A 17,666-nucleotide genomic window follows, 5' to 3' on the forward strand; every position below is an offset into this window, starting at 1 on the left:
ACTGCGTTAAAAGTTTTAAACAAAGTCGCTGTAAGTCCTTCATTTTCACAATCTTGTGGACTGAGCACACGTTTGATAAAACGGAGTTAAATCTCTCGGCATCCATTTTCAAGCTCTCTGTGTGTTTGTGTCCTTGCGGACGAGAAAAAGGGGAGCACGCATTTCCAGGAGGGCGTGTCCTTTTCAAAAATGCAAGAGGCGTTGCTTTGTTGCCGGCTGTTTTCTCCGGTGTGTTAAACACTTTAGAAAGAAGTGTCCCCAGACTATCAGAAGGCGGAGATCTCTGATTGTCTGGTGGCGAGACTACATCTACTCTAACCGAGTCCTATGGAGGAGGAGGTTTCGATTTCCTCTAACCTAGCACTTAGAGACCAACATATGTGTCTGAATGGGTCTTCAAAATTGCACGCCTGTGGTAGGCAGATACGCCAGATCTGCTGCTAAGGATACAGATGGTGGCTCTGGCCCGAGGGCAAGGGTCATGACAAGGTTGTGGTAGACCTTTAAATTGGGTCAAGTACAACAATTTCAAGTTCAACAAGTTCTATGTTTTTACATGATAAATAAATGTATTTTTATCATTTAAACACTTTTCAACTTGCCATCCCCTGCAGGTATTGTGAAATGGTTCAGTCCATCTGACAGATGGAGTCAGGTGTGCGATGTGCAGAAATCCCAAGTGCTGTTAATGTAAACACATGAGGCAGACAGCAGCCTAACTAGATAGGTCAGAATGCCTCACCAAAAATAAGGGACCACTAAAGGAAAAGTCAGGGTACAGAGAAAACCAGACAATGAAAGCAGCAGAAAGGCTGTGGACAAATGTCTGAAAGCAGCATCTGGAGCAACCAATGGATGCGTTTCTGGAGCGCCGTGCCGCATAGCGGAGCCGCATGCTCACACATGGGAACTGCGAAATCACGCGATAAAAAGCACCATTCACTCCCAAAACTCCTGCAATTTCACACCACGTCTTCTCCTTTCTGTTTTTATCCTTGTAGAAAGGATGTGTGGTGTCATACAAAATACTATGGTTTTCCACTTAAACTATGAGTTTCTCCTCGTCCATCTTTCCTTGCCCTCCTCGCACTGACTGACAACTTGTGTGACAGGATGTGACGTGATTTTAAAAAAAAATTGAGAGTTTTCAATCCGTAGCCCATGCATTGTGTTGTATTTTGAAATTTACCGGATGCTGTGTGCGTTTCGTTTCCAGTTTGGTGCGATCTGAGCTACGTGGCTTGATGTGCTATGGACGCTGAAAAATAGACCTTGCGCGTATCTTTAACGAAGCAGAGCGCCAAGGCACTTGTGGGACGCTCCAGAGATGCTGCGCGGCGCACGCTGTGGAAATGAAGCTACTCACTAGAATGGGCGCGTATCTGCTATGAGCTGCGCGGCGCAGACAGAGTATGTGGAAAGTGGGGGTCAGTTTTAAAGCTACAGTGAAGACACTAATATCACATTAAACATGAGGACCTAAGGCATCCATTGGTACAAACCAACCAAAAGGAACATTGTCATTTTTCAAAATGGTGTATTTAAATAGTCCTCCATACTGGGGTCCCTGAACAGTATTGGAATTACATAAATTGGGTATAAACTGAAAGTTGAAACCATTTACTCTTTACAATATTTCCGTTTTGCACACAAATTGACCTGCTGGTGGACACCAGCTGTGAGGGAGGTCGTCAGACTGAAGAAAGGGGTCTCCTGAAGCAGCAGACAGAAGGATGGCCAGAAGGGCTGCAGCTGTGGCAGTCACTGAAGTAAAAACCCGGGTGTGGGAGGACTTCACAGAGGCTATGGAGATTGATGGATAGTGTAACGGACAGGGTGATGTGATTTTATGGAAATGGATTCTGTTACTTTTAAGAATGTGTTCAGCTACAGCAAAAAGTCTGTTACGGTAGGTAGTGGTTTTCCATAATCTCAGTGAACGTCTCATTCCCAGCAGACTTATGTGTTTTAGACGCTGTGAAGCCTGTCAGTCAATACTGGCACCTATGCTAGTGACCTGTGTGAGATACCAACCTGTGATTGGCAGAGGCTTGAGAAGAGGATCACTGTTATGCCTGTTTTGTGTGTGTGTGTGTGTGTGTGTGTGTGTGTGTGTGTGTGTGTGTGTAAGCTAGGAGGGGGAGTTGTGAGTTAGCCGCTAATGAGGGAAGGCACTGTTATAAGCAGACAGGTTTGTTATTTTGCCGTCGGTTACGGCCCACAGTAACCTATGTAAGGTTAAGAAATAAAGAACCAGCAAACGAGTACAATATTTTCCCTGTAATAGGCTATATGTTCCTGAGACATTAATCTGTTAGAGAGTAATGTTGTTTAAAAAAAAAAAGGTAAAAAAAAGGTAAAGCTTAAAAAAGATCTGTGGCTTTTGATGAAAGATCCAAGGCTTAAGTCCTGAGAGCACAGCCCTCCCGCCACCTATGTTGGGGGGTCTTGTGGGGGGTACTGCAGGACTATGGAGTACCTGGCTCGCTGCTACGAGCCATCCGGTCCCCATATGACCAAAGTGAGAACTGTGTCATATACTTGGGGTGATGTCAGACACATTCTCAGTGGGTGTTGGCCTCTGCCTGTTTGTGATATTCATGGTCAGGATCTCAAGGCGAAGCCGGAGGAGGAAGGGGTTTCAGTTTGGGGACCTAAGAATTGCATTTCTTCTTTTTGCAGATGATGTGGTTGTCTTGGTTTCATCATACCTTGATCTCCAGCATGCACTGGGGCGGTTTGCAGCCAAGTGTGAAGCGGTCAGCAGAGTCAGCACCTCCAAATCTGAGGCCATGGTTCTCTGCCAGAAACTGGTGGAGGGTAGACTGGAACGTGAGATGGATCAGTGGTTTGGTGCGGCTTCTGCAGTGATGCAGGCGCTGTGCCGGAACGTCATGGTGAAGAGGGAGCTGAGCCAGAAGGCGAGGCTTTCGATTTACTGGTCCATCTACATCCCAACCCTCATCTGCCATCATTAGCTCTGGGTAGTGACCAAAAGAATGAGATCTCGAATACAAGCAGCTGAAATGAGTTTCCTCCGTGAGGTGGCTGGGCTCAGCCTTAGAGATAGGGCAAGGAGCTCGGACATCTGGAGGGAGCTTGGAGTAGAGCCGCTGCTCCTTTGCGTTGAAAGGGGTCAGTTAAGGTGGTTCAGGCATCTGATCAGAATGCCTCCTGGACACCTCCCGTTGGAGGTGTTTCGGTACGTCCCACTGGTAGGAGGCCCAGGGGCCAAACCAGAACATGCTGGAGGGGTTACACATCTCATCTGGCCTGGGCACACCTTGGGATCCCCCAGGAGGAGCTGGAAAGCGTTGCTTTGGCAGAGGGACGTCTGGGGTGCTTTGCTTGGTCTGCTGCCCCCACGACTCGGCCCGGCATAATTGGAAGGATATAGATAGATAAATGGATGAATGGATGTTGGGCCATTAAATATAAATATCTAAATATCTATGGTGTGCTGATAACATGTTTTTTATAGTTAACAGTGTAAACTATGGTAAACCAGCAGTGTGGTCTTTTGAACACAGAAAACTGCTGCTGCACTGCACACCAGATGTTTTCCATTAGCTGCTGTTTGAGGATTGATGTGGTGTGCGGTCAGAAGTGCAACATGCAACATTAAGGTTTTCAGTCCATAGAGAGCAGTTCAGCTCTCTATGGACTCTTTTCTGACCTCATTCTCCACATCACATGTGAAAACATGACACTATCAAACACCCTGTCTCAAAATAAATGTATCTATGATATAATGTTACATATATAAACCAATATTAATACTAGGGCTGCAACTAAGAAGTTTTTGTTTTTTCATTATTGATTTGTCAATTTATTTTTTATTTTTTGGATAATTGATTAGTTTTTTGGTCTATGAAATGTCAGAAAATGGTGAAAAATGTTGATCGGTGTTTCCCAAAACATCCTCAAATGTCTTGTTCTGGCCACAACCCATAGAAAGTCAGTTTACTGCCATAGAGTAGTGAAGAAAACAGAAAATATTTACATATAAAAAGCTGGCATCAGAGAATTTAACTTTTTTTAATTAATCAAATAATTATCCAATTATCAAATTAGTTGACAATTAATTAATACAATGTTTGTAACAGGAAAAACTAAAACATCTATATTTCAGTTAGTTAGTTAGTTAGTACTGTACTTTGTTTAGATATCTGGGCCAAATACAATTTGTTACTGTTTGTAATTGTGTGTGTGTGTGTGTGTGTGTGTGTGTGTGTGTGTGTGTGTGTGTGTGTGTGTGTGTGTGTGTGAAGNGTTACTGTTTGTAATTGTGTGTGTGTGTGTGTGTGTGTGTGTGTGTGTGTGTGTGTGTGTGTGTGTGTGTGTGTGTGTGTGAAGTGTGTACCTAAGAACTTGACCAGCAGTGAATGGGGGTATTTCTTCAGATGTTCCATGTAGATCTTCAGGTTGGCCAGAAGGAATTTGATTTCCCTTTTGTTTTGGGTCTTCAAAAAGAAGCGTTTATCATTTCTAGAAGTTCAAAAGTACAGATTAAGTAGATTTCTATCCTATCAATATTACAACAAGCCACACTCTGACCATTTATAATGAAAAGTTATTATTCTGATCCTTTACTTTGTCTAAAGTTTACTGGTTCGTTAAACAAAGTGCTTGACATCATTGTTAGCTGCAACAACTTGCTTTCTTAAACTGTGAGATAATAGAGACAGGTTTTGCCCACCTAAGTACGCATCTGTCATTAAGTTTGTGTGAACTGAGTAATTCCTGTGCAAGGTGTTAGGTTTACAGATAAGGTTTCAATGAGGTTGGGTCTACAGTTAAGGTTAAAGATACATCAAGGGCTTGCAGTTTGTAAATAGGATCTCAGTCCCAATAAATGTTCATTTAAAGGCAGATGAAAACAGAGACACAATCATGTTTGTGTATGAGTTAACAGCTGGTGTGTGATGACTCACGTCAAGAAGAAGTCGGCCTTGCTCTTGGAGTTACTGATGAATTGGAGGTAGCAGTTTTCAGAGCAGAGCGACTGCTGATACTCTTGCTCAGTCATTCCTAAAGAGCCACGCAGGCTGGCAAACACTGGGCCAGCAAACGTCTCCATTGTAAAATCCTACACACACACACACACACACACACACACACACACACACACACACATGCAACTTCAAATTCAGGTGAAAGCATTCAAAACAGTAATTAATTTGAGTCCTGTTAGTTAATGAGATACTGTAATACTTCAGTTAAATGCCTAGTCCCAATCAAATGCCCAGTCCCTTTTACTCTCCTGGTGTTGTGACACATTTTAGCAAATAAACGCCTGTCTCAGTTGGACGCCTGGTCTGGTTGCCAAGCAGTTCATTTTTACAGAAGTTCTTGGATGTATAAAACCAGGTTGTTGGCTACCCACTTATGCTAATGTTAGTTAGCTGCTTTGATCAGGCATACAAATATAACCATGACCACCAAAGAACACTGTAATTCACTACCAGTATGGTAAACAAGAGAGACCGAAAACTAGTGGTGACTCCCTTCCCCTTAAGTGGTCAGAAAATAAGAATATATATTCCTCAGTTACCCAGTAGGTTATTTATTTTCCTTTAGTCCGTAAGGGTCCAGCAATCAAAAGAATCAAAAGTGTTTTTATGAAAATTAATCCAAGTGAATATTGTTTTAATGGGATACAGTGGTGTTGTGTTGGTATGCCAGGTGCCGTAACCCAAATGAGTGACTTAAAATTAATATGTCATTTGAAGCCTACATTTTATACAAATAATATACATACTGGTTTAAATAAACAATTGGATTGTATTTCCCATCTTTGCTAAGCAACAGTTTTGTCTGAAATGAATCAAAGGCCTGTCCCAAGTAGACACCTGTCCCAAATATAAGCCTGTTGAGTTCAGTGATTTAAGCAAATAATAGCCCAGGCCACCACTTGAAGTTTTACAGTATATCCACCTACCTTATGTATCTGAGTGACCTCTAATCTGAAGTCAGTATCTGACAGTTCATTCTAGAGGGGGAGGAAGAGAAAAGATGTGATTAAGAATAAGAACATCTATCTATCTGTCTATCTATTATACACTGTATAATATATAATATAGTATTAATGAGCACACGAGCACATTGTTTTGCATTTTGGGTTTTGCATTATGGATTAAAACACCAGTATTTCTTCAATGTATTAGCCTTCAATCCACATACAATCCATTCTTATTTTTGAAATATTAATACAGGAATACATAACTCACATATGAAACCAAATGAACCTTAACTGAACTGATCTGGATGCTGGAGTACACATCTAGTTCAAAAGATTGGATAGAGCAACTCTTCCAACAGTATGTGGACACTGCTTCTTATTAGTGGGTTTAACTGTCTCAGCCACACTCATTGCTAACAGGAACATAAAGACTAAGGGACATATTTACTCCAAATTTTTGGCAATATTTCAGGCACTAAGCAGCCAAATTGTCAGAAATCAGTTCAGGAATGACCAAAAGCAGGATAACACAATGAATTAAAGACACCAGGCAGGAAACGGAGCAGGGGTTTTCTTTCCTCTTATATCTTAATTCGTATACTAGTCAGTAAGGGGGACATTTCTCTATCTGCAACAAACTCAGTCTGCACTGACATTCAGCTTAACAAAGCACACTTGAACAGTTTATATTTATATGCTCCCCACAACCACTATCAAATTGAACCGAATTGAAACTGAGTGAGACTTAAACCACACTTTCGTCACACTTACACTTTATCTCTTTTTCACGTCCAGAACATCAATACTACAATTTATCCCTTTTTCACTTGAACTGGATAGCAAATATTTAAGGCACAGGCATCTATGTGTAGCACAACTTTATACGTTTTGACTTTACACGTTTTTAAACATGCATTCAAATACAGTTGAACAGCTCAAACACAGCAATTGAACTATCAGAGCTGGACTTGGTAGGAGAGGGTTAAGGCAGCGCTGGAAGCTGCATCAATCTTGGCAAGCGTGCGGTTTCATGCATCCATCAGCTGCACACACTCACGCACACACAACAGTTCCACATGTAGACGACCCAAACACGTTTATAAAACACCGTCAGTCCGTCAGAGGTCAAAGTCAGTCCGCTGGATATCGTCTTGTGTATTGGTAGATTATCAGATGTGAAATTTATTTATTTCACTCTTGGAGATTTTGACTCGGGCTGTGCTTATGTGTATATACCCGTCCGTGCTGGCTTCCACTACTCCCTTTGCCAGTCGTGGCTCATATGGGGGAACCCTGAAAAGGTTGGGGTACCCACAATCTTGCCACATAAATCTCTTTCAATATCTCCAATGCCAATTTCATTCATGTGCCTAACTGACTATTTAAAAACACAGTTTGTTTATCCTGTCAGGTTCCCCACGTCTCTTTGAGGATTATGTAGTTATGAATATATTCTAATGCATAGATTATTTATGCCCTTCTAGAGACTGAAATAACTATTCGGAGTCACACAGTCAGTGCAATTGTAACCTTCGTGTTTTCTTACAGTCTGGTCACCTGCCATTCAACTGCTTCTCCTCTCTAGTGATTTTCATAAAAATAATAGATTATCCTGAAATCTGTCGAGTAATCACTCTTCAGAGCTCTTAAAAGGAGTGCCTAGGATAACAGACTGAGGGGACTCTTACCGGGTTCTCTGACCTTTCAGACCTCCGCTCTGCTCCAAAGTGAGCATGCATCCCCAATTTCAGCCTCGACTCCAACTTTACTGGTGAGTCCACACACAGCTAAGAGCCAAGCAATGCAGGCACAACAACAACAACAACAATATATGCCGGCACACGGCTGGCCTTAAACACTTCTCTGCTGCCAGCCTCCAGGCCTCCCCGGGGGAAATGACCCTGCTAGCCTTATACACTTCTCTATTGTCAGCCTCCGGGTCCATACTTGGTCAACTGTTCAGCTGCCCTTAACACAGATTACAGTCCAATCTCTAATTAGACTGTCTCTCACACTTAAGGCACACGTTTCAATATGAATTTTCGCAATGCAACACTCTGCAATGCCAGCAGCCACACATGTGCACGAGTTGTTGGCTGCAACCGATCCCCGTCATACACAGGCTCTTTGTTTTGAGGGAGCCTAAAAGCTCAGCCACGTCTCAGCACACAGTGAAAGCACGCTTTAATCAGTGAGAATATACGTCTCCTACCTTTAGGTTTGCCAGCATGTAGCTTTCATCTGCATTCATATGAGACTAAACCCAAGTGTATCACTCCTTGATTTGATATGTAATTTGTTTTCTGAGTCACCAGCGAGTTAAAAATCTGAACACGAAAAGGAAACAAATGACCTTCATTTATTGGAAGGATTTTTCTCTCTTTTTCTCTGTTATTTCCCTCATCAACTTTTATTATGGATACAATCAAAGTCAGAGAGTCTGTCAGCAAGAAACACTTTTTACATCACCGACCGTCATTTCCATTCTGTCACACCTAAGGCTGATCAGTCCTGAGCATCAGGTTGATGAGTTACAGAATTTTAATTTTCCCTGAAACATTTGGCCTAATAAATCATTTCCAGTGTTCAAAAGACACCATAACTATATTCTGGGTTATTAAATAGTAAATTCACCATCAAGAATATCAATGATCAATTGTTAGACAAAGAGAAAACATTGCTGCTCTGCTACTGATGCTATATCTGTATCTTTATCATTAGATATGTATAGCATTGTGTGTGCAGACACAAACTCCATCAAAAGTTTCTATAGCTGTTAATAAAGCCTCCTGACAGCTGATCCAGCTGTAATCAGCTGCCGCCGTCATCAGAAACAGATGTCGCTTCACATGATGCTTCAATGGAAAAGACATCTCATTTATCTAAAGACATATTTCCTCATTTCTTCTCTCACCCTGCATCTCACCCCTGTGTCTTATGAGATGCAAGTGAGGGAAACGTGGATGCAAAATCAGGTATTGGTATAAACCCTCTGGTAACAGGGAAGGACTAATGAGACTGGTGGAAGACAAGTGTGACAGAAATAAGGCAGGAAAACACACAAAGACAGAAAATAAAACCTGACATGACACATGAGGAGAGAATCTGAATAACATAAAACAATGAAGAACACAAACAGAAAACCCCAAAACGAAGTCCATTAGATAACCTGTATATAAACGAAAACCAGGATCATGACATCCTTATTCACTCAAGGACTGCAGGTTTTACACAGGTAAAATGGCGAAAGAACATCAATGGTGAAAATTTTGTGTTTGGACACATACAACATGTTGTTGAGGTGCAAACTATGGGAGGGAGAATGGAAATTTATATAAATAGCCACTGCACCTGATTTATCACTGCCAACTGTTCACTGCAGCAGTATGGACAAGTTAAAAAGCCTACATAAAGTAAAATGTATGAAATAAATGAAGTGAAACACAATACACATTGTTATTTGTATTTTCTTTTTATGTATGCATTTACTGTGTCATAATTACATGAAAACAGATGGTAAATGACAGTTGTTAAGCTTTGTATGTGACATGAATTTTCCATGACACATTAAGATCAAATTGCAACACAAAAAAAAGTGAAGAGATGCACTGCCTTTCAGCAAAGGTCAGCAAAAACCTGCCAGTGATAAATGCAAAGCAGCGTCATTTGTTTTCAAGAGGATGTGTAAGGGAGCGTTTTCTTTTTTTGAGATGGATATTGTCAATGCCAAAATAAATTAATATTACCACCCCACAGTTGTGTCCCTCCATACACGTCAAGTTTCTCTTACAGTTCACATCCATGTCTGTGAACACATGGATGATTCACACACACCTCTACCCGGCAGCACAGAAGATCTATACAATCAGCACAGTTTCAAGGTGGACGCCCAAGATCAGTGTCACCAATTCAGTATCTGACCAAATGTCTCTCCTTCTGTTCCTGAGATTAAATGTAAAGTAATGGCCAAAAAAAGTGCTTAATGCAGAACATTATGATGTCACATGGAAGTTGACCTTTTGGATAAAAAATGTGATTACTTAATCATTATATCCTATTAGACATTTGTGTGAAGTTTTGTCATGATTACCATAAGAATTCTTGAGTTATGGCCAAAAATGTATTTTGGTCACAGTAAAGGCCAAAACACACCAGCGGTGTCATATGACATTGACGCGAGTCCAGTGCCGCCCCCAACACACACAAAAAGCGTCGCGCTGCAGGGCGTCAACCGGATTTCTATTGCACACTCCAGTCCGCGAGAGCTGGGAAGTACAAAATAGCGCTTTTTCAAGGGCGGCGACGCTGGAAAAATAGGACAATAGCGTAAAGTGCCGCATCGAGCCACCGCCAGTGTGGGTTTGTAAATAGAAAATAATGGGGGCGGCTATTTTGACGCCCGTCGTACGGCGCCGGTGTGTTTTGGCCTTGACCTTGGCCTTTGACCGCCAAATTCTAATCTGTTCATCATTGAGTCCAAGTGAATGTTTGTGTCAAATCTGAATTAATTTCCTCAAGGTTTTTGAGATATCACTTTCACGAGGCATGCAAGGGATACAAGGTCACAGTGACCTTGACCTTTGACTACCAAAATGTAATCTCTTTGTTGGGTCCAAATGAGCGTTTGTGTAAAAGAAAATTTAAAAATCCTTCACAGTGTTCCTGAGATATCACGTCCACAAGAATGAGACAGACATAGTTACAGTGATCTTGACATTTGACCTCCAAACTGCTTCCAGAAGCAACATAAGCACAAGGACTGTTAATCAGCAGCTTCATAACCGGGGCTTCCAAGGCAGAGCAGTGAGACACAAGCCTGGCATCACCATGCACGTCGCCAAGTATTAGATTGATGTCTGGAGAGAAAAATCATACCTCACTATCTGGCAGTCTAACTGAGGAATCAGGAATTGGTGGATGCATTCTGTGCTGCCAAGTGTAAAGTTTGGTGCAGGGGGAATGATGTGCTGGGGCTTTCTTACTTTGAGCCACTTAGTTTTAATGAAGGGAAATTTTAATGCCACAGCGGAGAGTGATATTTTAGACCGTAGTGTTCTTCCACCTTTGTGAAAACAGTTTGGGAAAGACCTTCTCCTGTGTGAACATGATGATGCCCCTGTGCACAGAACCAGGTCCATTAAGAAATGGTTTGTAAGTGAAATGGTTGATAAACTTGACTGGTCTGCACAGAACACTGACATCAACCCTCTTACACCTTTGGGATGGACTGAAACACCAACTGTGAGCCAGGTCTTATCAGCCAACATCAATATTGGATCTCACTAATATTTAGTTTAAGTTAAAACTACAGTTATGACCAGTGGTGTAGTGGAGGTTATACACAAGCATATGGGGTATACCCACCTCTTTTTCTGGCCATTTACAGTATACCCACCTGTAGAAAATACTCCCACCTGCCCAGGCCTGGGTGGGCGGGGCTCACATGGCCCAAATCTGTGTAATGCAATTGACTGAATGAAGAAATAAATGGATGAAATGCACTTCTCTGGTCCTCATATTTTGACCGATATGCCAATGTAGAGGCTATAATCCAGCTACCAACAGCAATCAAGTTTTTACACCACCTATCAGCCAAAAGCCATTGGAATGTACAATGGCATGCAAAGGTTTGGGCACCCATGGTCAAAATTTTACTGTATTTACTGTGAATAGTTAAGTGAGTAGAAGAGGAAGTGATCAACAAAAGGCATGATGTTAAAGATGAAACATGCTTTTCAACATTTTAAGCAAGATCACTATTATTTTTGTTTTGTACAATTCTAGCTTAAAAAAGACAACTTTTACCAGGGTTTCAGACCTTAATTAGCTTGTTAAGGCTCTGTCTCATTCACAATCATTGTAAGGAAAGGCCAGCTAATGCAAAATTCAATTCAATTCAATTCTATTCTATAAAGCCCAATATCACAAATCACAATTTGCCTCAGAGGGCTTTACACCATACAACATCCCTCTGTCCTTTGGACTCTCACAGCGGATAAGGAAAAACTGGTGCAATAGATGTCGCACAGAACAGATCAACATAATAAATTTACAGTGATCCATATGACAAAATGAGACATAAATAGAGTCAGAGACAGAGAGAGATGCAGGACAGACATGACAGTAGCTTACAACAACATTAATTTAAGTAATAATATTATAATAATAATTACAGCTATTGTGGTACATTATGTTGCAAGTATATGTTAATATATGATATAATATAAAGTATACAAATTTCAAAGCTTTATAAATACTCTGACTGAAACCTTGTCCCAACAATCAGCAGCCATGGGCTCCTCATAACAGCTACCTAGCACGCTGTATACTAAAATAACTGATGCCCACAAAGCAGGAGAAGGTTATAACAAAATAGCAAAGCGTTTTTAGGTAGCTCTGTCCTTAGTTCGTAATGTAATTAAGGAAAAGCAGTTAACAGGAACCATGGAGGTAGTATTGAGGTCTGGAAGCCCAGAAAAACTTTCAGAGAGAGCTGCTCGTAGGATTGCTAGAAAGGTAAATCAAAACCCCTGTTTGACTGCAAAAGAATATTCAGCAGACTCTGGAGTGGTGGTGCACTGTTCTGCTATGAAGTGACACCTGCACAAATATGACCTTCATGGAAGAGTCATTAGAAGAAAAGCTTTTTTGTTTCCTCACCACAAAAGTCAGCGTCAGAAGTTTGCAGAGGAACATCTTAACAATCCTGATGCTTTTTGGAAACAAGTCCTGTGGACTGCTGAAGTTAAAACAGAACTTTTTGGATGCAATGAGCAAAGGTATGTTTGGAGGAAAAAAGGGAACAGAATTTCTAACTGTTAAACACAGGGTGGATTGATCATGCTTTGGGCTTGTGTTGCAGCCAGTGGCACAGGGAACATTTCACAGGCAGAGGGAAGAATGAATTCATTAAATTCCAGCAAATTCTGGAAGCAAACATCACACCATCTATAAAAAAGCTGAAGATGAAGAGATGATGCCTTCTACAACAGGACAATGATTCTAAACACACCTCCAAATCCACAATGGACTACCTCGAAAGGAAAGGTTTTGCCATGGCCCTCACAGTCCCCCCACCTAAACATCATTAAAAATTTGTAGATAGACCTCAAAAGAGCAATACTGTACATGCAAAATGGCCAAAGAATCTCACAGAGCTAAAAGCCTTTTGCAGGAAGAATGGGTGAAAATCCCCCAAACAAGAATTGAAAGACTCTTAGCTGGATACAAAAAGCGTTTAGAAGCTGTGATACTTGCCAAAGAAGGCGCTTCTAAGTAACAGGGTGCCCAAACTTTTGCTTCAGGCCCTTTTTCTTTCTTGTTATTTTAAAAGTATAAAAGAGTGAAATGAAAAAGTAATCTTGCTTAAAATATTGAAGAAATGTGTCATCTTTAACTTCATGCCTTTTGGAGATCATTTCATCTTCTACATGCTAAATTACTCACAGTAAACAACATTTTGACCAGGGGTGCCCAAACTTTTGCATGCCACTGTATAAATGTTATAGCAGTAGAAGATGTGGCTTCTTATTAATACCTATAGTTGTGAATGAGATTCTTTTTAGTCACATATGGGTGTAATGTTCAAGTGTCCACATGCTTTTTGCCTATGTGTACATGAAATGTGTATGCTTCTCAGCAGTAAGAGAGTTGATATAAAATACTGAATAATAAATAATGAATCAATATTACATGACTTCAGACCCGTGGCACTCACACCTGTCGCCATGAAATGTCTGGAGAAGCTGGTCTTACAGCACATTAACTCTGTGGTTCCAAACACAACGGACCCTCTTCAGTTTGCCTACTGCTCAAACAGATCATTAGAGGACGCAGTGGCCCTGGCACTTCACAGCATCCTGCAACATCTGGAAGGTGCCAACACATATCCGCCTTCAACACGATCAGGCCGATGAAGCTCACTGTGAAGCTAGCAGACCTAGGAATACCAACACCCACCCGCAACTGGATCCTGGACTTTCTCGCAGACAGACCACAGGTGGTGAGAATGGGAAACAAGGTCTCTGCAGCGCTCACAGTGAGTACCGGAACCCCACAGGGCTGCTGCCTCAGCCCTAAACTCTTTGCACTTTACACACATGATTGAGCTTCCACCCAGGACAATAACAATATTATGAAGTATGCAGACGACACCACCACCCTTGGCCTCATCAGACGAGGGGATGAGTCATCATACAGAGACCTGGTTCACAAGATCACTGTCTACGGGGAGGACAACGATCTTGTACTCAACATCGACAAAACAAAAGAACTCATCATAGACTTCAGGAGACGAGCCCACCCTCTGCAGCCACTCACCACCAAGGGGACCGTGGTGGAGCGAACTGACAGCTACAAGTTCTTAGACCGGCACATCACAGAAAGCCTCAGCTGGGCCAAACACACTGTAACCACAGTGAAAAAAGCTCAGCAGAGGCTGCACTTCATCAGGGTGCTAAAGAAAGCCGGACTTGGTCGCCAGCCCCTCACCCAAGCATACAGAGGACTTGTGGAGAGCATCCTCACCTCCGCCATTACAGTGTGGTATGGCAACACTACCCTGGCTGAGAGGAAGTCCATGCAACAGGTCATTGGAGCTGCAGAGAGGATTACTGGCTCCGGTCTCCCTTCTATGGAGACAATATACACACAACGGTGCCGGAGGAAAGCGCAGAGCATCGTGAGGGACAGACACCACCCAGCACATGCCCTGTTTCAGTGGGTGGACTCGGGGTACAACCTGAGACACCGCAGGCCAGGGAGCATCAGTGCTCGCTTTCACAAGAGCTTCTTCCCAGCCACTACCAGACTAGTGGCACAGGACAATAGGGAGGGGAGAAGGTATCTTACACCATAACCTCATAACTCTTTTCACACTATACACACCACATAAGGACAATGTGCAGTAACTCTTTTTTCACACTATACATACATCATATCAGGACATTGGGCAATAACCCCTTACAACAATAATGTGCAATATTCATAATGTGCCTTTTATTTATTCACTGTATTACTACTATTATTTATTTGCTTTTGGTACTTGTTTGTTATGTGATTTAATGTGTTTTCTTTATTGACCTTTGTGTCTTTTGTTTTTAACTGGTGCTCGGAGAAACGCACAAGAATTCCAATGTACCTGTACTGTGATGTACTTGTGCAAATGGCAATAAAACTCTATTCTATTCTATTCTATTCTATTCTATTCTATTGTCATTATCAGACGTGAAGGAATTGATGGAAAACATTTAATCTGTTATATTTTAATTATTTTAATGCAGTAAAAGTAAAGGTGGATAAAGAATATGTCTCTAGCCATTGTATGTTTTATGTAAAAGATATATGTGTGCATGTGTGTGTGTGTGTTGTGTTTTTAGGACTTTGCAGATACAACACAACAGACAGGACAGTCATGCATCAGCCTGCTGAGTCAGCAGTGTGTTTGACTGGGATTAGGGTGAAGCAGTAGCACACGGCTGTGTGTTATACTGCCCTGTGACTGTTCATTCAGCAGCAGGGTGGACATTGCATAACACTTGCCTTGTTTAGGAAGGAATCCCCTTTCAGCTGTGGTATTTGGATGTTTATATTAAAGAGGGAATCAACTGCTGCAATCACCAGTTGGAGCTCTTTTTAAATGTATTTTAGACAGTAACTAGCCTGGGGACCAGACTGATCTGTGAGTTTATGTTTTTTTGCTCCGGCAGATGCGTCTGGTCCCCCTCCCGTTCAGATTTCCAGCCAACCTGGCTCAATTCAGCCCTGTCGCAACCATTTATTTTATATAGGGCGGGTTTCAGATGATGACTGACAACTTGCAACGCCTTCACACTTAACCAAAAGAGAGCTAGGGTTTTATAATTATGTCTGTTGAAGCAGAAACACAAATGTATAGTGTCTGAGAGTTTGAACAGGGTTTAGTGTGACATCACTGATCTCCTTCAGATTACATCATCTACACAAGATGTAGTCCACCTGTGTGCTCCTACCTCCACTCTTATAAGTCACCCTATGTTCCTGCCTCTTCTGGAAGAAAGTATTCACTACAGCCCATTCCGTCCATTTTGCAAAGTCCACCACCATCTGTCTTTCTGCGTTCCTATCCTGGGAACCAAACCTGCCCATCACTTCCTCATCACCTCTGTTCCCTGCCCCGACATGTCCATTGAAGTCTGCACTAATCACCACTCTCTCACCTCTAGGAATATTCTGCATCACTTCATCTAACTCACTCCAGAATTTCTCCTTCTCTTCTAACTCACATCCTACCTGTGGGGCATAACCACTAACAACATTGAACATCACACCTTCAATTTCTAGCTTCAGACTCATCACCCTATCTGACACTCTTTTCACCTCCAGAACATTCCTCACAAACTCCTCTTAAGTATAACTTCTTCTCCATTTCTCTTCCCATCCACACCATGATAAAACACCACACTATGATAAAACAATTTGACTAATTTAAACAACGATTATTGAAACTAGTCCACTTCTGAGCAAGACGGCTGCAGCCAGCAGCTGGAAATCAGGCTGCAATGTATGGTTCATGGGCAGTTGCACACCATCAGTGTACGTCCGCTTTCACACCTGTGTGATACATTGTTGCATTTTAGTCCCGGTTTGGTTCCTGTTCACACTTCTTGCAAGCAACCCAAGAGGAGTAAACATGAAGTTCTGCCGACTGCTGGTTAACTCGTTGATTGGACAATGTTGGTGTTTGTCGTCCTGCATCATCAGTGCATCATCAGGACCCACATGGGGAGATCAGATTCTGATGACTAACAGAAGTTTCTGCAGCAGCACTTTAATGCTTCTAAAATGTTTATATTTATGTTCTCTGGTTTCACAAAGAGCTCAAAGAGAAACAACTGATTGTAACCATCATTGGTGGGCTATTATTAGATTGTATGTTGTGAATAATGACGGGATGTAATACTGTGGGATCATTGTCTCACACTTTTTCATGGACTTAATGACCAGACAAAGTACATGGAGTTGGATACAATGATGGCAGTTTTAACTTTTTTTTTTTTTTTTTTTAATCAGGGAAATTACCAACACTGACTTGTATATGTGTTACCATGGTTACATGTATGCATTAGGATAGGTTATAGGATATACATGGCCTTTATCAGAATCAATGATGAGATTGTGGACAGATTTTAAGATGAGCAGATGATTTTTTTTTTTTTTTTTTCGGTTTAGCTGTTGAAATCATGGTAAAATCACATATCTGCTATCAGACAGTCCTGTGGTTGGTTTTTTTTCTTTCACACGACAAACAAATCGCACCAGAGTCAGTTTGGAAGTGGACTGAGACCCACCTTCTTCAAGTGGTCCCAGTTTGGTTGTTTGGTCTACACCATGGTTTGATTGACAGCTTTCACACCAGCCCAAACAAACCGTACTGACTGCGCAAACGGGCCTGAGTTAATTTTAACCAAGCCAAACAGGTCAAGTGTGAAAGCACTCTAAAAGTACTTGTTTTTGCCTCTGACTGACAAACTCAGGTTGTAATTTTACATATCTGACAATGTTATGGAAAATATCCCTACAGAGATAGACCTTTTTGATAAAGAGTAAGATCCTTTTTGGTTAACAGCTCTGAAATCACTATCACCAAACCCACCAGACTCTGATAAAATAAACAAATATTTTATCATTGTAAAAGACACTTCATCACAGTTGACAGAAACAAAAT

The 17,666-nt window shown here is 41.6% G+C and overlaps 1 protein-coding gene and 1 long non-coding RNA gene across 3 annotated transcripts in view; one reads left to right on the forward strand and one right to left on the reverse strand.

Annotated features, from left to right (window-relative positions):
* The window catches only part of LOC126395185 (uncharacterized), a 523,086-nt gene that overhangs the window by 78,922 nt on the left and 426,498 nt on the right, over window positions 1-17,666 (forward strand). The window lies entirely within an intron of this gene.
* Window positions 1-17,666, reverse strand: part of pip5kl1 (phosphatidylinositol-4-phosphate 5-kinase-like 1) — a 106,063-nt gene that overhangs the window by 50,757 nt on the left and 37,640 nt on the right. The window contains exons 3-5 of the mRNA XM_050052409.1: window positions 5,942-5,992; window positions 4,935-5,089; window positions 4,364-4,488 (exon numbers count right to left, since the gene is read on the reverse strand). Coding sequence (XP_049908366.1) covers window positions 4,364-4,488; window positions 4,935-5,089; window positions 5,942-5,992 — 331 coding nt within the window. The remainder of the gene's footprint in view (window positions 1-4,363; window positions 4,489-4,934; window positions 5,090-5,941; window positions 5,993-17,666) is intronic.

Source organism: Epinephelus moara, chromosome 9, assembly GCF_006386435.1.
Source record: "Epinephelus moara isolate mb chromosome 9, YSFRI_EMoa_1.0, whole genome shotgun sequence".
Taxonomy (NCBI): Eukaryota; Metazoa; Chordata; class Actinopteri; order Perciformes; family Serranidae; genus Epinephelus; species Epinephelus moara.